This window comes from Crocodylus siamensis, chromosome 10 (genome assembly GCF_052110815.1).
Source record: "Crocodylus siamensis isolate JL-2025a chromosome 10, ASM5211081v1, whole genome shotgun sequence".
NCBI lineage: Eukaryota > Metazoa > Chordata > Crocodylia > Crocodylidae > Crocodylus > Crocodylus siamensis.
Window position 1 is genome coordinate 40944530 of NC_143404.1, and position 19393 is coordinate 40963922.

A 19393-nucleotide genomic window follows, 5' to 3' on the forward strand; every position below is an offset into this window, starting at 1 on the left:
GCCTGCCAGTGCCTAAATGATCCTCAGGCTGCCTCTAGGCCTCCTCTCCTTCCGATCCAGCAAAGTAAACCTACCACCGAAAGGCTCTGATCTCCACCCCTCAGCTCTCACTAATCTCCATCACGACAGGTGCATAATATGCATGAGTGTATATACGTGCATGCAAGCACATGCACACACACATGCTTGTGTGCCCTGGGGGTGGGATGCAGCTGATCACTAGTCAGTGGCTGGCTACTGATGTGCAGAAAAAGGGGAGGAGAAGGGTTAGTGACACTGGCAAAGTGCTGGTGTACTACTACTTACCTACTGGTTTAGGGGCTGGCTGTGCATACATTCCCCTCCAGGTAATCGGACTGAGAGGATGAGGGCTGAATACAAGAGAATAAGGGCTGATCAGGGATGTTGACAGGATGGTACTGGCTTCTTGTATCAGTTACATCCAAGCTGTCCTGACCGAACAGCTGGTAAATATCTTGCTTGAGAGTCCCAAACAAGAGAAGGAACTTCCTCCTATGCTCCTGTCCCTCCTGGAGTACTCCTGCCTGAAGTCTGGAACAGGGGTTCTTCATGGTCCTCCAACTGCATTTCATTGAGGTTATAACTCAGCTCTGAATTTCTCCCACAGTCAGTCATAAAGCAAGGCTCTATGGAGTCTCACTGGCCAATACACATGCCAGTTCCTCAAAATATGGGTATGTTATCCACTGGGCTTTGAAGACATGCTTGGCATCAGAGGGTCTCTTGTACCACACTTTGAATACCTTTGCCTTGGTGTGGCACTGATGCCAGTCATGGCTGGGCCTGTGAGCCACCATCACAGCTGATACCCATTTATAAATAACCTTGGTATTATGGCTCTTCCTTAGTAAATGCTGGGTGGTCTCCTAAAACCATGACCTCCATTAACCACCAGGATGATTTTTTCACAAAAGCAGGCAAAGGTATGAGCATAGACATTCTGGGCATATGTCACTCATATGCCACTGAGTGGGCTGATGTTTCACAGATTTCATAGACATTAGGGCTGGAAGGGACCTCGGAAGATCATCGAGTCCAGCCCCACGCTCAAAAAGCAGGAAGTCAGCTGGGGTCATAAGATCCCAGCAAGATAAGCATCCAATATACTCTTGAAGGTGTTCAATATACGTGCTTGAACCACCTCCGATGGCAGGCTGTTCCAGACCTTGGGGGCTCGGACAGTAAAGAAATTCTTCCTTATGTCCAGCCTGAAATGATCTCACAGTAATTTATGACTGTTTGACCTTGTCATCTCTTGGGGCACTCTCGTGAACAAATGTTCCACCAGATCCTGGTGCTCATCCCTGATAAACTTATAGGTGGCCATCAGATCACCCCTGAGCCTGTGCTTTTCCAGGCTAAAGAGCCCCATGGCTCTCAGCCTGTCATCGTAAGGTCTGTTTTCCTGACCTCTGATCATGCATGTGGCTCTTCTCTGGACTCTCTCAAGTTTCTCCACATCCTTTTTGAATTGTGGGTCCCAAAACTGGACGCAGTACTCCAGCTGCGACCTCACCAAGGCCGAGTACAAGGGGAGAATGATGTCCCGGGATTTGCTTGAGAAGTATCTCTGGATGCAAGCCAGCGTTTTGGTCGCTTTACTAGCCGCAGCATCGCATTGCAGGCTCATGTTCATCTTGTGGTCAATGATGACCCCCTGTCGCAGGGCTCTCAGGTGCCCTGCAACTGAGAGGAGAAAAGGCTCCGGAGAGGCCCCTAGTGGCGGAAAAGGGGAAGCACGACTGCCAGTCTCTAAGACTGTGCCCGTGCGGGTTGCTAGGGCGACCGGGGAAGCCTGGAGCCAGGAAGGGGCGGAGCTTAGCCCTTCTTAAGCCCAGGCAGAAGGCCAGGAGGGCAGTTCCCCTCCGGCAGCCACAGGAGCAGGAGCTCTGTGGGCGAGCTGAGCAGCCCGGGGCCATGGCCAGAGCCTGACCACCCGGACGGGCTGCAATGATGCAGGGGCAAAGGCACTCTGACGGAGGTCAGGTAAAGCTCACGTGGAGCGGTGCGGGGTTTATGAGCTTGAGGTTACAAGCCAGTAGGCTTTTGGGTTATGTTGTAGCCAGCGGGCTAATTTCTGTGTTTGCTTATGGTTACACCGGAGGACCGGGTGAGGCTGTAGGGGTGCGAGGAGGCCTCATGGGAGCTCCCCAGTAATCTGGGGGTTCCTCGCGCCCAGAGGGCACAGTGAATGGTGCCAAAGAGGGCACAGCTTTGTTCGGGGGGGCACGCTGGCCCAGCCCTGAGTTAGGGGGGGCAGCAGAGAGCCCTGGCGGTGAGGAGCGGTGAGGAGCAGAGTGAGGGGGCAGGGAGGGGCCCCGAGAGTGAGAAGGGGCTTCGAGAAACCCCGAAGGCAAGCAAAGGGCCGGGACTTCATATTATGGCCCTAGCGAGGGCATACCAGCACCATCTGCGAGGCTTGGGCTGTGGTGTAGGGGCAGGAAAGGAGCCGCAAACGGCGCCCCCTGTCATCTGGGCGCACAAGATTGGGCAGCTTCCCGCTACTTTAAATCCTTCATCAATTATGAGCAAGATCAAGACGTGGCAAGCGAGATTAGGCGGGCAGTCAGCCCACTACAGGAGGCCAGCGCCGCATTCCCAGCAGGGCTCCGAAAGCAGCACTCCTGTTACACCCCCAAATCTCTTTCTTCCGTAGTGCTAGCCAGTGTAGTACTGCCAAGCCTATAAGGATGCTGCAGGTTTTTCTTCCCAAGGTGGAAAACCTTGCATTTTTTGGTGTTAAACACCATCAGGTTCTCGTCTGCCCATTTGCCGAGCCTGTCCAGGTCAGCCTGGATCACCCGCCTGTCTTCTGGTGTGTATGCTTTGCCCCAAAGTTTGGTGGCATGGGCGAACTTGGCCAGTCCACTTGTGACTCCAATGTCCATATCATTAATGAAGATGTTGAACAAAATGGGTCTAAGGACAGAGCCTTGGGGGACCCCACTGGTCACAGGACACCATGATGAGAGAATTCCATCAATTACTACCCTCTGGGTCTGACCACAGAGCCAATTTCGCAGCTAGTGGATCATGGTGGACCCAAGGCCACAATTGGCCAGTTTTGCCAAGAGGTGATCACGGGATATCAGATTGAAGGTTTTTTTTAAATCAAAATATATGACATCAATCTCTTCTCCCTTGTCCAGGTGATAGGTCACCTGGTCGTAGAAAGAAATGAGATTGGTCAAGCAAGAGCTACCCGCAACAAACCCGTGCTGGCTATCCCTTAGGATGTTGGCCTTGGCCAGTCCATTAAGGATGGCCTCTTTAATAAACTTTTCTAAGATCTTCCCCGGGATAGAAGTCAGGCTGATGGGCCTATAGTTAGCCGGATCCACTTTCCTCCCTTTCTTGAAAGTAGGCACCACATTGGCCTTCTTCCAGTCTTCGGGCACTACACCAGAGTGTCAGGAGTTTTTAAAGATCCGTGCCAGGGGCTGGGCCATGATGCTTGCCAGCTCTTTGAGTACCCTGGGGTGTAGATTGTCAGGGTCAGCTGCCTTGAAGGTATCCAGCTTCTCAAGATGTTCCTTCACGAGGTCAACATTAACGGAGGACAGGGGATCTCCCTCACCCGGACCTCCCTGTCCCGTAGCAGGCATTGGTGTCCCATGGGACTGATGAAAGACGGACACAAAGTACCCATTTAATAGGTTGGCTTTTTCCTGGGCATCAGTTGTCAGTTGCCCCATCTGGTTCAGCAGAGGTCCAATGTTTCCCTTGCTTTTCCTCCGTCTCCCCACATATCTGAAAAAGGACTTTTTATTGTCCTTGATGCTCAAAGCTAGCTGGAGTTCAGTTGCAGCCTTGGCTTTCCTGGTTTGCTCCCTGCAGGACTGGACCAGTGCAGAATAATCCTCCTTGGAGGTGAATCCCATCCTCCATCCTTTGTAGGCTTTTCTTTTTAGCCTCAGGATGTCTGCTAGATTCCTGGAGAGCCAGGGGGGCTGCTGTGCCCTCTTGTTGCCTTTCCTCCAAGATGGAATAGATTTACCTTGTGCATTGAGGATCACTCCCTTGAGGAGCAACCATTCTTCTTGAACTCCCCTCTCCCTGGGGTCCTGGTCTCTTAGGGCCTGACTGACAAGCCTCCTGAGCTTGTCAAAGTCAGCTTTCCTGAAGTCAAGGACTTCAGTGTTGCTGACTGACTTGCCAGCTTTACGGTGCATAGTGAAGGTGATCAGCTCGTGGACACTGTCACCCAGCTTCCCATCAATCACTAGGTCGCCGATTAGGTCATCCCCTGTAGCCCGTACCAGGTCGAGCAGCGCTTTACCTCTCATTGGCCCATAGACTTCTTGAGTCAGGTAGAGGTCATCCACACACAAGAGGAAGCTTTGTGACCGCTCAGATTTGGCTGAGTGATCCTCCCATGAGATATCCGGGTAATTAAAGTCACCCATGACAACCATGGTCCTGCAGCATGCAGCCTCAGCCAGTTCCCGGGAGAACTCATGGTCAAGCTCAGGACTTTGGGTGGGAGGTCTGTAGTAGACTCCCACCATTGTGTCCCCTGTGCCGTATTCCCCACAGATTTTAACCCAGAGGGTCTCCAGTCATCCACCCTGATCACCAATATCAGCTTGCAGGGACATGTAGCTTTCCTTAACAGAGAGATCTACACCCTTTTATCTACATAATCCCTCCTGTACAGGGTATAGATGTCTGTACCCGAGGTCCAGTCATGGGTGGAGTCCCACCAGGTCTCCATTATCCCAATGACATCATAATGATTTGCGTTGAGCAGGAGGATGAGCTCCTGCTGCTTATTCCCCAAGCTCCTGGCATTTGTGTACAGGCAGGCAAGTGTGCCCTTGGGGGCTCTTGCCTTGCGCGCAGATTGTACCAGGTCTGAGGCAAGGGTGGGCTCCCTTACGTGCCTTGGCCCGCTGGCTTTGCAAGGGCTGCTCAGCGGGCCAGCAGTGGCAGTAGTTCCCCTGCCCCCCAACGGGCTTGGTTTATAGCCCGGTGGAGTAGGTCAGCCAGTCTGGCTGAGAAGAGCCTCCTCCCCAAGGGAGAGAGATGGAAGCCATCTCTTCCCAGCAGCTCGCTGCCTCTCTCGCCAAAGGGCGGGCTGTGGTCATGGAAGCCAAAGCCTTCCCTATGACACCAGCGCCACACTCTTTGGTTGACTACGTGGATCCTCCTCTCCCTCCTTGGCCCATAGCCCGAGACTGGGAGGATCGATTAGAAGACCACCTGTGCCCCCAGACATTTTAGCTCCGCTCCCAAATCCCTGTAGCACCTATGAAATCTATGAAGACCTGTATCTTTGTTAACTGCAAATGACAACAGGATATTCAATAAAGCAAATAACTTTGAAATTGAATTCTCCTTCGCAGCAAAAATACTGCTTCCTACTGCCACACAGGCTACCCAGATGGATAACTATAAGAGATAGTATCTGTTATCAACAGCAAAGGGGATACTTTTTTTAATAGGCAGAATGAAAACTAAGAGAAAGGACATACATTCAGAGGCAGTTTTCATATTTCCATTAAACATTTTTAGCCCCCACCCCCTTTTTTACGGCCAACTTTGTTTCTCCATCTAGTCCACTTATATTAGAAAAGCAAGAAAAACAGGAGTACAACCACTGTTTAAGTGAAAATTTAAACTCCAAACAGGATATTCTTGTTTAAGGTGCCCACACCAACCACAATTATATGCCCACAAAGATATAGTTCAATAGGAACTCTGATGAAATATAACATATTAAACACAACATTTATATGCAATTTCGATTTCAAATAGTATGCTAATACGGGTTTTTTTCAAATGGAACAAGCTGCCAAATGTATCTGTACATTTCAGACTCTTTAAAATAAGGGGGAGAGGAGGATGATGAGGAATGAAGAAAAGTAAGGGACACAGGCTTTCAGGCCAATTGGTATTGCTACCTAGCAATTCCTTACAATCTTTGGATAATTGCTTTATGTTACAGTACTGAATCTAATTCACTTCCTGAAAGAATTGACAGTTTGAAAAATACTATATTCCCTTGTACATCACTGCTATATCCCTCTGACCGTTTCAATCATGTAGTATTGAAAAAAACATTTCTCAAATGAAGGAGAAAATATACAGTTTTAGGGTGTTAACTATTTTTACATGTAGTCAATCTGTAATTCGCTTAACCTGCATGTAGAGTGTAAATGTCAGTGCTATAATTTGTTAAAGGCTTCTGAAAACCAGCAACTAAAAATCACTACAAATTGTTACTATTTAAACCAATGTTACATAAACATAAGCTTTTCCCAGAACAACTAAAAACACAGTTTTCTATCCAGTCAGAGTGAGAGTTTTTAGAAAGATTCAAGACCTTGCTGTTTCTGCTATTGAGGATTTTGAAGAACACTACAAATACCAGTTTCTCTCTGAGTCTATTTAAACTCTAATAAAAAAATTCTAATGTAAACTATTTTGAAAAAAATAAAAAGAACATTCCTTGTCAGTAGAGTAACTTCATTCTGAAAGTAATCTTATTATTTTAACTTTCACTTACCAGACATGAAGTTGGGCTACTAGAAACCACGAGTTCAATGTATCAGGCATATTGCACCCTAGGGAAAACAAAAGAAAACTAAATACAGGAGGATTGGTAAGATGCTTTCCATTTCTTTTTTGCATCTTACAAACTTTGTGAACTAAAACTTAAATACACTTTTTCTTCACTTTAAAAGTATTGTCCTGTCCATTAAATTGTGCGTCAGAAAATGCTGCATAAAGGACTTTTCAGATATTTGTTTTATTATATTAGGAGCTCAGAAACGGAATCTCTCACCTTTTAAGGTTATAAATTCCTTAGAGCAGGGACTGGGTTTTTGGTTGTAGCCGTTTTGGTCTAAGGATATAGACAGGCAAGTTTCTTTAAATAGATGTGATATCTTTTATTAGACCAACTGAGTAGTTGGAAAAAAGTTCTTGGCAAGCTTTCAGGCACAATCGTCCTTCTTTAGGAATAGAAGTCTCTGCTGTTCTGAGATTCCAAGGTATGAAAGAAGTTAAAAGCGTGACAGGAGGTTGGTGAAAATGTAAATAGGTGAAAATTAGGAAAACAAAAAGTAAATCAGTGAAGGGGGGAAGGGAAGCAGGGGAGAAAAAGCCAAAAGTGAGTAAGAGAGGCTCTACAGTGATAATAATTCAAGGAAGAAGAGGCTGTCTATGAAAAAGGAAATAGCTGGAAATTAGGAAGATAAAGGGCAAAAAAGTAGGGGAAGGGAGGGAAGAGGAGAAAGTGGGGTGGGAGGAAGGAAGAAAAGTGTTGGAGGTCAGTTCTGGCATGTTCCTGGTGAATCAGATGTCAGGCAGGTTGTAATGCGTCATAAAACCAATGTCTATATTGAAGCCATGATTATTTGTATCCAGTAGATTTAGAGTAGGGACTGTCATTTACTATGTTTGTATAATATCTGGAACAATAGAGCCTCAACCTGACTGATGGCTAGACACGACCACTATGTAAGATAAAAATCAATAATTATGAGGGAGTCCCATTTCTTTTTCCAGGTCTTGCCCTATCAGCAGGAAGAGTCCATTCCATACCTCTTAATTTAATCCCAATGCTCAGACTCCAAATCTATCCATCTTCAGATTTTAACCAAACTGTTCTGGTAAATTAGGACAGATCTGCTAAGAATCCTTTTGTGTGCATTTCTGCAGATATGAAGCGCTTTCACACCCTGAAACTAATGTCTTCCCTTAGTCTCACAGAGAAGGAACATGTTTCAAAACGCACAGAATCCACTAACAGCCTCTTCTATTCACTCTAACTAAAGTTCAACCATAAAAAGTAACAAAACAAAGCTTGTGTGTCTGCACCAGAGTGAATTATATTCTCAGGTTTTGGGTGGGTTTTTTTTTGAAGGATGGCAGTGGCCCATATTAGAATATGGAGGTCATTTTATGTCATCTTTCACATCATGATTATTTATTATTAGGGTATTTTAAATCCTCAGTTGTTCATGTGCCCAGAGAGTTTGACAGACCTAGTGTATAAACTGGCAAAAAGAAAATCATATAAATAAACAAATGCAAGTTGCAGACACATAGCAAACAACATACAAAATAACAAACTGACTTGTTGATGCACTTGGCTTCTTCCTATTTAAAGGTAAAAATCTAATATTACATAGCAGTTTTAAAACAAAGCATTCATTTAGGAAATGCCAAAATTAAAGACCTTTCTTATTAATCCAGCTAAATTACAAACATGTATTTTTTGCTTTCACTGTTAATCGCAATCTTTTTTCTATTTGCTATTGAATACTATAATGCACACAGAGAATGTGTGACAGTGCATAAGGATTTTATCAACATAAATCTTCAATGTCCAGAATTCAAGCAGTAAAATAAATCCCAAGTAAGTGTTAACAAACCCTTTACTAATACACCAGACTACCATTTATTAACACAAATTACAATACTAATTCAAAAACATTCTAGTTTAACTTGTTTTCCTGGGACTATTTTTATCTCCATGTTCTTCGAAATACAGAAGCCTGATAATTTTAATAGCATCTAACAGAAATAAGAATGCTATCCATTCATATAGATAATCCTGTTTTGAATCCTAACCAAACACTTGGCTCCAATGATACCCAATGGCAATGAATTCCACAAGTTAAATAAGGATTTTGTAAAACAACATTTTTTCAGTATGCTACCTTTAGATTTTATTGAATAGGAAGAAGAACAGCCACTGGAAAGGGAGCTGGTCTAGAGACTGGAAGACTCCAGTTGAATTCTCTGCCCTGCCACTGACATTCTCAGTGATCTTGAGCAAGTCACTTGGTGAAACCCATCAAGGATTCTACTATCATGAGTACCTTGGTATGATGAACACAACATCCATTTATTTAACTGAACAACCCCTGTTCTCTTATTGTCAAGTTTCAAGGAGGTATGCACTTATAAAAACCCTATTTAAAACCCTAAAAAAGCCAATTGATACCTTTGGTTGCATGATGAAGCAGCTTCAGTGCTCCGTCACTTTAAGGGCTGAGCAGACAGCCAGCATGTGGTTGATGAAGGCAGCCATTTTAGAGCCCAGCATTCAGGGCTGGAGAGAGCAGTTTGAAACCAGCCATCCTGGGAGCAATGTCGCCCGACAGAGCTCCTGCTCCAGTGTAATTTCAGAGGTAAGGGCAAGATAATGGGGAAGGAAGAGGCCTCATGGTCCTGGGCATGACCGAAAGCTGCACCCTGCTGGGCTAGGGAGGCCTGGTGGGACTGCCTTTGGCAGGGCAGTACCACTTCAGTGCCGAGACTGAGAACCTCCCTGGCGAAAAGCAGGTCACGGTGCCTAAACTCCAACCCCCAACCTCCAGGTGGGTTACAGTTGGGCATGGTGGGCCAGGCACGCCAAGGAAGGCACCTGAGCCTCCAGGGGTGCCCCTAGAGAGAGGGCAGAGTTGAGAGGTCTGGAGATTGTGGCCCCAATTCACGGGGGCGGAGTGTTAGCCTGGGAGTGGGGCAAAGTAGCCTGGAGAGGGGGCGCAGTTGACAGGCCTTGGAGAGGGGGCAGAATTGCTTGGGGCCCAGGGAGGATGCTGGAGCCCTGAAGTAGGTTAAGGCCTGGTGTGTGCCACCAGGGTGGAGGCCAGGTGCTGGGCCATGAAATATTTGCAAAGCATGGGACAAGTATAAGGGAAGGTCGGAGTGTGTCCGTATCACCCACTACAACTGGGCACTATTTAACATCTGGATTATTTTTACAACAAGGCGTGGCAAACAAGCAAGGCAGGCAGTTTGCCCAAAGGCAAAGGAGCAGGCCGGGCTGGGAGACTGCTCCTTTTGGTCATAGGTAGCAACGTGAAGGTGCCCTGGTGCGATGCTGCTCCTAAACATTATTACTGTAAGATGTGTTATTAGAATACATAGTAAGAAATGTGTTTTACCATCTCCTACCAGGTGTCACTGCTAAGGGCATCAACTATATTAAGGTCTGTCCCCCCCATAACTATACCATTTCACCTTTTATTTACCTGGAAAGTTAGTCTCAACCATTCATATTCTCTTCACAAAAACATCTCTGCCTACTTCAAATAAATAGTTACCACCTGTATCAGAATCAATTATATTTCTGCTCTTTTTTACTATGAACAGAATGCGGTATTCTGCATAAAGAGGTATTCTCAATTCACATCATTAAATTATAATATTTTAGTCCTTTTTTAAAAAAAATTTTTGGTTGCCGTTTAACATTGATCCAAGAATGACACTTTGATCCTTATTGTGAACATATATGCATTTAATCCAGAATTCATTATATGCGCATTATGAATTTCAGTTATTTCTTCAAACATGCATTCATCAACACTACTCTATTTGCCTCCTCACCTGCTTCCCTATACTACTATATCAAACTCCTTTACACATTCTATGATACTGATTTCAGTCAGTGTTATTTCATACCAAAGCCTGCTTTATTAATCTGCAATTCACAAAATAATCTATAAGTTAAGATGAACACAGTGATTTATCTGCTAGTGGCATGTTGACTTCTATATCCATTCTACCACTTATGCCAAATTTGCCACCTATTTTTCAAGTTTTCAAAAAGCATCTCATGCTCTCTCTCAAACTGTCCCTTGCACATAAGAGGGGCTTCCCATAAACATACAGAAAGCCATCACAGGCTGACTGCACAGTATAGCCCCGAAGGGGAGAAGGGGTATCTCGGCACCCAAAACAAGACTGGGGAGAGGAGCGGAGAAGGAAAGAAAACAATGAACTCCTTACCTGCAGCTGATGATGCGGGAAAACCGGAAGGAGCGGCGGGACCCACGCAGCTGATTAGCCGCATCTTTTTCAAACTACAGCCAGCTGTAATCAATGATGATCAGAGCCAGCGTGGGGGGCATAAAGAGCACCCCAAGGGAAGATGAGGAGGAGGAGAGCTGGAGACCAGCTAGGAGGGGAGACAAGCCTGGAGCCTCACACGGAGGCAAGGGAGAGGCCAGTGGCCAGCTGCGAGGCTGGGACACGTTTCCCTGCATTGGGAAGGGAAACGCCCAGGGAGAGGCAGCGGATGCTCCATTGCAGTGGCAACACCAAGCATAAGGATCCTGAGACAGGATCCGACGCTAGGAGCCACCCCGAAGACAATGGAACAGAAGAAGACCCGGCAATCCAGGTGGGATCAACACGGGTTTGGGGAGTACCCCAGAGTCCATCCCGGCAGGGAACCAAAATACAAGCGGCGAGAGGGGCCGCAGAGTCCTGGGTTCTGCCAGGCGGAACTACTCGGCGAAGGACCGAGTGGCCATCAGGGAAACGCAGCACCCAGCCTTAGGCGTGTTGCAGACAGAGTTAAGTAAGGAGAGGACTTTCTCCAGGACAGGGAATCCAAACTTTGAGTTATAGCCCGGGAGACTTATGGGTTGATCTTTCTTTTATGTTTTGCAGAGTGGCCCACGGTTAGAGGGCCAGGGAAGAACCCTGAGTAGGAGTCCTCATCTGGCAGGGTCTAGGCTCAGAACAAGCCTACGGATTTGCCACCAGTTCATCTGGGCATCACAAGGTGAGGGTCGGCCCCAGGGATCACCGGCAACTCGGTGTGGCTGGGTATTAGGGCAAGGTGTAGGGGAGGGTGGAGCCTCACAGAAGACCATCACCCCAAGAGTCCCAACACCGGAGAAGCTTAAGTAGTCAACCCCTCCACTGAAGAGTTGAGCAAAGTCATGGCAGGCGAGATAGGGGTGAGGACTGCTTCTAAGACCTATCAGGAATAGACAAAATCTAGGGACAAAGCGCCAGGCAAGACCATATGCCAGAGACTGAGTAGCACGAGACCTTATGTTCGAGGCCCGCCAGCTGCACCATCTTATTACATTCCCTCAAATCCCTCTTTAAACACTCTCCTTTGCCAGAATACCAACACAATCTTTACAACTAATTGAAAGGTGGGCTAAGACCTCTGCCCATCATGACAATAAAAACTCTCTGTTTCCCTGTCTTATTCTACTCATTAATCACCTTTCTGTAGGATCCCAGTTGACGACTGAGGCTTCTAAGTGTTACTGCAAAGTAAACTCAAGTAGTCTAGCACACATCCACTAATTTTCTCAGGCTTCCTGCTATAATGTCCCTCTAATCACTTCATTAGGGTTGGATTTGCATTTTCTGAAGAATGTGTGAACAGTTCAATTAACATCTTGTCAAATACAATCTAAACGCAATTTAATTTAATTTATTCATCATGATTTTAATATATAGGCATCTCATGTTTGTCTAGGCCTCTAGGGAGCTGAATACATGCTATTTAAGTGAACAAGTCTGCCACTGACTTGCATATAACCAGGATACAGTTCTTCAGAAGATTAAAAGCACAAGCTCCCACTCTCCAAAATTGATATATACGATTTACTTTATGTGAATTATATGCCACCCTTCTCAACAAAAGCTCAGGGTGACTTACAGTAGGAGAACAAAACAACTCAAAAGGGGAACTAGAATATCATACAGGAAATAAAATCCCACTATACAATATCTCAGCCTAGCTTTGTTTCTTAAATGCCTGCCCAAATAGGAAAATCTTACAGTTCTAAAGATGTCTAGGCACAAGCTCTGGCAGGCCTCAACAGGGAGGGATTTCAACAGTTGAGTAGCAACTGCCAAGAAAAACCTTCCACACATTATCATTAAATGGACTTGACATACTAACTTCCAGAAGGCTGCTCTTGGCTGACCTTTGGAATCATGATGGGCATAAAGGAACAGGAGGTACCTCAGATATGTACAGCCCAGACTGCTTATGGTCTTGTAAGTTAAAATTAGCACCTTGAATTGTGCCTGGAAAGCTACTGGGAACCTGTGCCAACCCTCAAGGACTGGAGTTTATGCTTCTGGTGACCCACCACCATCAGAAGTTTATGGACAACTTGTAAGGGCAGCCCTGTCTAGAGTATACTGTAGTAGTCTAGCCCTGGATTATAAAAGCATGATGATGGTGGCCAGATCTGAATTTGAAAGGAAGGGTCAACAACTGTTCACCAGGGGACCCTTGGGGAAAACTAGGAATAATGATCACAGTCTGGACACCCTAGTTGTGAAGTAGTTTTTCCTAATGTTGAGCCTGAAATGGTCTTCCAGGAGTTTGTGACCATTACTCCTAATTTTCCCCAAGGGTGGTCTGATGAAGTTGTTCACCAAGCCCTAGATGTATGCTTCCAAGGTCACAGTAAGCTGCTACCAAGTCCCCTCTCAGCCTTCTCTTTTTCAGGCTGAAAAGTCCCAGGTCCCTCAGCCTTTCCTCATATGGCTTGCTGTGCAAGTCTCTGATCATATGGGTAGCTCTTCTCTGGACTCTCTCAAGCTTTACCACATCCTTGTTAAGGTGCAGAGCCCAGAACTGGACACAGTACTCCAGCTGCAGTCTCACCAGTGCTGAGAAGAGCTGAGTAGAGCAGAAGAATCACTTCTTTGCAATGGTTTTGTTGGAGATGCATCAATTGATGCATGCCAGCATATTGTTGGCCCTGCTGGCTACAGCATCGCACTCCTGGATTACCCTCCTATTACCACTCCTATTACCCTCAGGCCTTGGTGACAAGTAATGGGGGATTTTCAGCCCTACTGCCTGATGAGAGGCAACAGTTGCACAAGCATCCATGACACAAGTTTTGCCTGTCAGCAGCTAGGGGTGCTGGGCCCCAGAACCCCCCTGCACCTATCTCCTTAACAGCTGGCAGGCTTTGTTGCTGCAGCAGGGCCTAGCAGCCAGGCCTGCAGTAGTTTCCAACCCACCCCCCGCCCCAAGACAGACACAATTGCACAAGCACCCATGACATGAGTTTTGCCTGCCTGTGGCCAGAGGTCCAGGGCCCCAAAACCCAGAACCCCAGCACCTGTCTTGTTGACAGCTGGCAGGCTTTGTGGCCTTGGCAGGGGCTAGCAGGCCTGCAGCTTTCACCCTGGTGCACCTTAACACACAGCGTCACCCATGTCACAAGTTTTGCTTGTCCGCTGCTTGGGGTCCAGTTTCCCCACACCCTGCATCTATGTCCTTGAAACTTGGCAAGCTTCATGGCCTCAGCAGGGGCTAGCATGCCTGCAGTTTTGACCCCACTGTGTCTTAACACCTACATGACACAAGTTTTGCTTTCATGATTTTGGGGTGCAGTTTCTCCAAACCCCATGCACCTATCTCCTTGAAATGTGATAGGCTTTGTGGCCTCAGCAGGGGCTAGCATGCCTGTAGTTTTGACCCTCCTGTGGCTTAACACATACACGTGACGTGAGTTTTTCTCTCAAAACTCTGGGGTGCAGTTTCTCCAAACCCCCTGCATCTATCTTCTTGAAACTTGGCTCATTTTATGCCCTCAGAAGGGGCTACCACTTCTGCAAGTTTTATCCCAATCTGGCCAGAAACAACAAAGTTATAGGCTGTTTCAACCTTCCCCATTATAGCCTATTGGCAAAACATCGAAACAGTGCCAAAACAGCGAAGCATTTTGACTTGCCTCGTTTTGTTTCAACCATATCTGTTTCATTTTGATTTTGCTGTTTCGACCTCAAAACAGTGTTGAAACAAAACTGGTGGTGAAATTTTGCACAGCCCTATAAGACAGCTTGAAACAAAAGTCAAAACAAAACACTGTTCTGTTGAAACGCTGGTCAAAACGGAACACTTCCGTTTCGCAAAGCCCTACTGTCTCGTTGTTGCAGGAGCTCATGAAGCAGAAGACTGCAGTGCTATACCTAGGTTCTCTGAATTCGTGGAGGTTGATGCACAGCCATAAAGGTACGAGAAAGTGGTCAAGCCACACCAAAAGGGTAGATTTGAGAGATCCATGCCAGGAATGAAACCACTGTACTTAGTGCTAAGGTAAGGGAAGCGGAAGACTACTTGAGATGGAAACACCACAGGGCCTAATATAGAACAGTGAAACAGTGGAGTGGCAATGGGTGAGGTAGGGTAGATGTTTTATTATTATTTCAGAGGTATTTTGTTTTGTCACATTACCTTATTAAAATATGTTATCATCTTTTATAAGTTATTTTGTCTTACAAGCTATCCTGTGCCTTTTTTGGGAAGGGCAGGATCTAAATCAAAATCACATCAAATAAATAAAAGTTAACTGTTTGCCAGCATGCCTGGTTACACAATATATAGTAAAAAATCCAAACTGATACCCTTTAAATGTTAAATGGATTTATTTATAAGAACCGTCATTTAGTGGCTCAGATCATAGGTCCATTTTGCATAGTATCCTGTGTCACAGTGGCAGAGAGTAGATGCTAAAAGAGAAAGTAAAGAGTGAGAAAGTATGAGACCAGAGTTATCCTGACCTTGATAGCTTAAACTCTTATCTGGTCCAAAAAACCCCCACAAACTAGGCACCTTTTGTCCAAGGTGTTAAAAAATTGCCTTTAAAATACTAGGTTCAAAAAGTCTTCAGAGGATGGAATGGCGAAAAGTTTTTTTCTGATCGCACCTAGGAACTAGACATCACCACGACTATCAGCAATTTGCTACTGCCCTTTTTAACACTGTCAATTTCTATCTTTCTTTATACTCCTTCTCTCTCCTTCTGTCCAGTAAGAATCTAACTTAACCAGCAAGGACAGAAGTAAGCTAGTAGCCTGTTGTAGCAAGCCATTTGATAAATTAGAAGAGTTGCCTATTACCACAATTTCAACTTAAAAAAAAGAAAAAAAAAGTTTTTTTGCCACAGACTAGCCAGATGAATATCAGTGGCCTACAGTAGTCAGAGACCATACATAAAGTAGGGTACAGAGCATATCAAACTGGCCACAGGTTGCAGCTACACTCTGCCAGCAATTGCAATAAAAGGAATGGACAACAGCCACAGTTTCTGAGAAGTATTTTCTCTCTTCTTCACTTTGTGTCTGTGTTTCAAAAATATTACACTTTAATAATGAAACTTGGAGCCAAAGGGCTCCCACAGATAACTGCCCTTTTTTTTTTTAAAAGAGATCTGATACTAATTCAGAAATTCTCAAGCTAACATTTTTCCATTTAAAAGACACATACACAGGCAGAAGATCTTCATGGTAACAATTCACCTTCAAAGTTCAAAATGCTTTGGACACGCAACCTTCATTCTCCCTTACCTTGTTGGAGCCTAAACCTTAAGAATAATTTGTCTGGTATCAGGTAAAGATATAGATAGACCTAACAATTGTATCAGTGATACCCATACATGCCATTACTACATAACTGCTCTGTTTGCTTGACCCTGTAGAACTGAAAGTATAGCAAAATGGCTCCTCTTTCATTCATAGACACATTAGGGCTTATTTAGCTAACTTTACTGCTACAGGATCATGCAGACATAACAGTTACAGGTTTCTCTTGCTTTATGCAGTACATACATTCCAGGAACACTGCACATAATTTGAATTCAAATAAAGGGAACCTAGTTCATAAGATAACAAATAGGTATACATTCCCACAGTGGTGAGGGAGGGAGAGGGGCTGGGGCATGGCGTAGCCCAGTGGCTGCAGGCAGGTGGCATCAGCCACTCCCAGGGCTGCAGCAGGAAGAAAAGTGGAGGAAACTGTCATATTAGTCTCCAACTACTAGTTCCTGTCAACCAATGAAACCTAATATACACTCAAATTATAAGAAGGAAATGGTGCTATAAAATTGAAGTCTGCAGGTTGAGGACTATTCATTTACATACAGGGAAATATGAACATTTGATTTGCTGCTATTTTGGGGTAGGTGGTCTTATACCTATAGAATGGCAAACATCGGTTAAAACAAAGAATTCTGTCAGGCTCCTCAAAGGAAGTAACTAAGGCCTTCTGCTTAGTAAAAAATACTCTAGACAACAGGAAGTACCACTCATGTTCCTAAATGCATGGCAAGGCCTAGGATAACCTAGATGAATTAATCTTCCACACTGTCGATGTAGAGATAGGAGGGTTTGCAAACTGTGTGTTGAAGCAAAAAAGAAAAGAAGAGAAGGTGTGAGGATGACCTAAAAGAAACAGGGACAAGCTTCAGGGTTTCTAAGCAAGAAGAAAAAAGGGAGCTGAGAAGAGAGGAAGAAAGAGAAAGATGAAGACATGCTGGCCTGCTGCTCTTTGTTTCTACTGTAATTAAAGGGATTGTGTCGTGCATGTTCTTTGTAAATAAACAAAATTACCCTAAGTAGATGACTGACTCAACCTTCCCCCCCGGTGGGCTAAGTGTGCAGTGCTCTGCTATGTACAGTCCAGATATGGCCAGTGGCCCTGAGCTGGTGTTTGGGGAGGGTGCAATGGGCACCATCTGGCCATGTGGAGTGGGGTAAGGGCCAGTCCAGCCCAAACTGGCCCTGTGTGGGGAAAGTGGCATGGCTTGGAAAAAGGTGGAAGGGGAGAGGGCATGGCTTGGCCCCATGGGAGAAGGGGAGGGGAGAGGAGTGGATTGACTTGGTAGATTATAAAAATTCTGTAAAGAAATATTTTGCTAAGTAAACAGCAGAACTCAATTAATATTTTAAAAGAACAGAAAACCCTTGCATCACAAGTACATATTAGATAAGAAAGTGAAAGAATTTTGCCAAAAGAGGAAGAGTTTGCATGTAAAAAGAAAGTATGTCCCAGATGTTTGCCCCTTTCCTGCAGGAAAGGTTTTTGGTGCTGACAGAGAACCCCTTTCCTTAGGAAATTAAAGACGCATATACACCTTCCATCAGTTATTCTGGTATACATAAAACATAAAAAAAAAAATCACAAAAAGAACCAGCCCTGTCACAGGTCTAGTGGAAGGAATATTTGTTGTCAGCACAGAAGGGTCAGCTTGGTCCTTGCCAGTCCTATATTCCCATATATTATAGGAGGAAGTGGAGTGTCCTGGTCTTAGTCAAACCATCCCACCCATTAAGGACCTTATCTTGCTGTGGATTGAGTGAGTAGACAACAGTGAGTAGGATGCAGGGCCTATATATCAGGGGTGGGGCAAACTATGGCCTGCCAGGCCATTCTATCTGGCCCACAAGACACCTAAGAAGTTTTGAAAATTAATAGTTATCTGCTCCTGGCTGCCTGTCAAAGATGAGAGGAGCCAGGGGCAGTAGGACCTAGGGGAAGCTGGCAGGAGTCAGGAGAAGGTCCAGCCCAACTCCGCCCCACCTCCAACCCCCTCTCACCTCCTGCCCCCACCACACCCAGAAGCTTCTGTCTGCAGTTGCTTTCCCTGCACACTGCTGCTCCAGCACCACGTGACCCCTGGCTGCATCACTGGACCACAGGAGCATGGGGCCACACTGGTACCCCAAGGCATGGGTGGGGGGGAAGGAGTACATCCAGGCAATAAGGAAAGGGGAGACGGAGACAGAGAGAGCAATGAGGGAAGGACAGAAAGAGGGGGGGAGAGAGAGAGTGAGTATGTGTCTACTGAGCGAAGCACACTGCGTGCGTGCGTGCAGTGAGAGAAAGGGAGAGTGTGTGTGTTCACAGGATGAGTCCCACAAACAGCCCCACCATACACCTGCACCCACACCCCCCTCACACTGCCATAATGTAGACCCCCACACCCCCTCACCCACCCCAGCCACCCTACTCTAGTCCCCCACAAAACCCCATACCCACACACATCCACATGATCCCTCATGCCATACCCACACCCCACACACCTGTCCACCCCCTACAAACCCCCCATATCCACCTAGTCTCTCCCGCACATACCCACACCCCCACAGCCTCCCACAAACCTATACCCACCTCCTCATGTCCCCACACCCCCACAGTATACAACAGTAAGACTTCCTTTTAAGCTATTGTGCAATCACCTCTACATACACTACACAAACATGTGTAAATCAGGACAAAAATATTTTTTTTAAATCAAATTAACGGATGTTGTAGATCAGGGGTAGGCAACGTATTTTGGCTGGAGTGCCGAAAAACACAATGCCTACCTTGGAAGGTGCCATAGTGATAACATACCAGAAAAACAAAGTGAGGGCAACGGGTACATGGCAGGATGCCCTGCTTGTGCCCCTTGCCCCCCAGCCAAAGCCCTTGTCCCCCATCCCTGCTGCCCCTTGCCCCCCAGCCAAAGCCCCATGGCACAGTTGCCGCCAGCATGAAGCTGATGCTGGAGCTGTGGATCCTGGCACAGCTGTTTGCAGTCTGCCTGCTGCTTGCTGCAGCTGCCCAGAGCCCAGGCTGGCTACACAGAGCTGCGCTGGGCTCCGGAGCCCAGGCACCAGCTCTGTGCCGGGAGCAGAGGGAGAGACCAGGGTTGCGCTGCCTCAGGCCCCTCCCCCACTGCCCGTTCTAAGGCGCACATGCACACGCTGGTACAGAGCTGATGCCTGGGCTCCAGAACCTGGCACACCTGTTTGCAGCCTCCTAGCTGCAGCTGGCCCCGGCTCTGGGTAGCTGCTGCAAGCCGGGAGCCCAGGC

The 19393-nt window shown here is 46.2% G+C and overlaps 1 protein-coding gene across 1 annotated transcript in view; it reads right to left on the reverse strand.

Moving 5' to 3' along the window:
- The window catches only part of UQCC1 (ubiquinol-cytochrome c reductase complex assembly factor 1), a 180355-nt gene that overhangs the window by 100477 nt on the left and 60485 nt on the right, over positions 1–19393 (reverse strand). The window contains exon 7 of the mRNA XM_090064074.1: positions 6530–6587. Coding sequence (XP_089920200.1) covers positions 6530–6587 — 58 coding nt within the window. The remainder of the gene's footprint in view (positions 1–6529; positions 6588–19393) is intronic.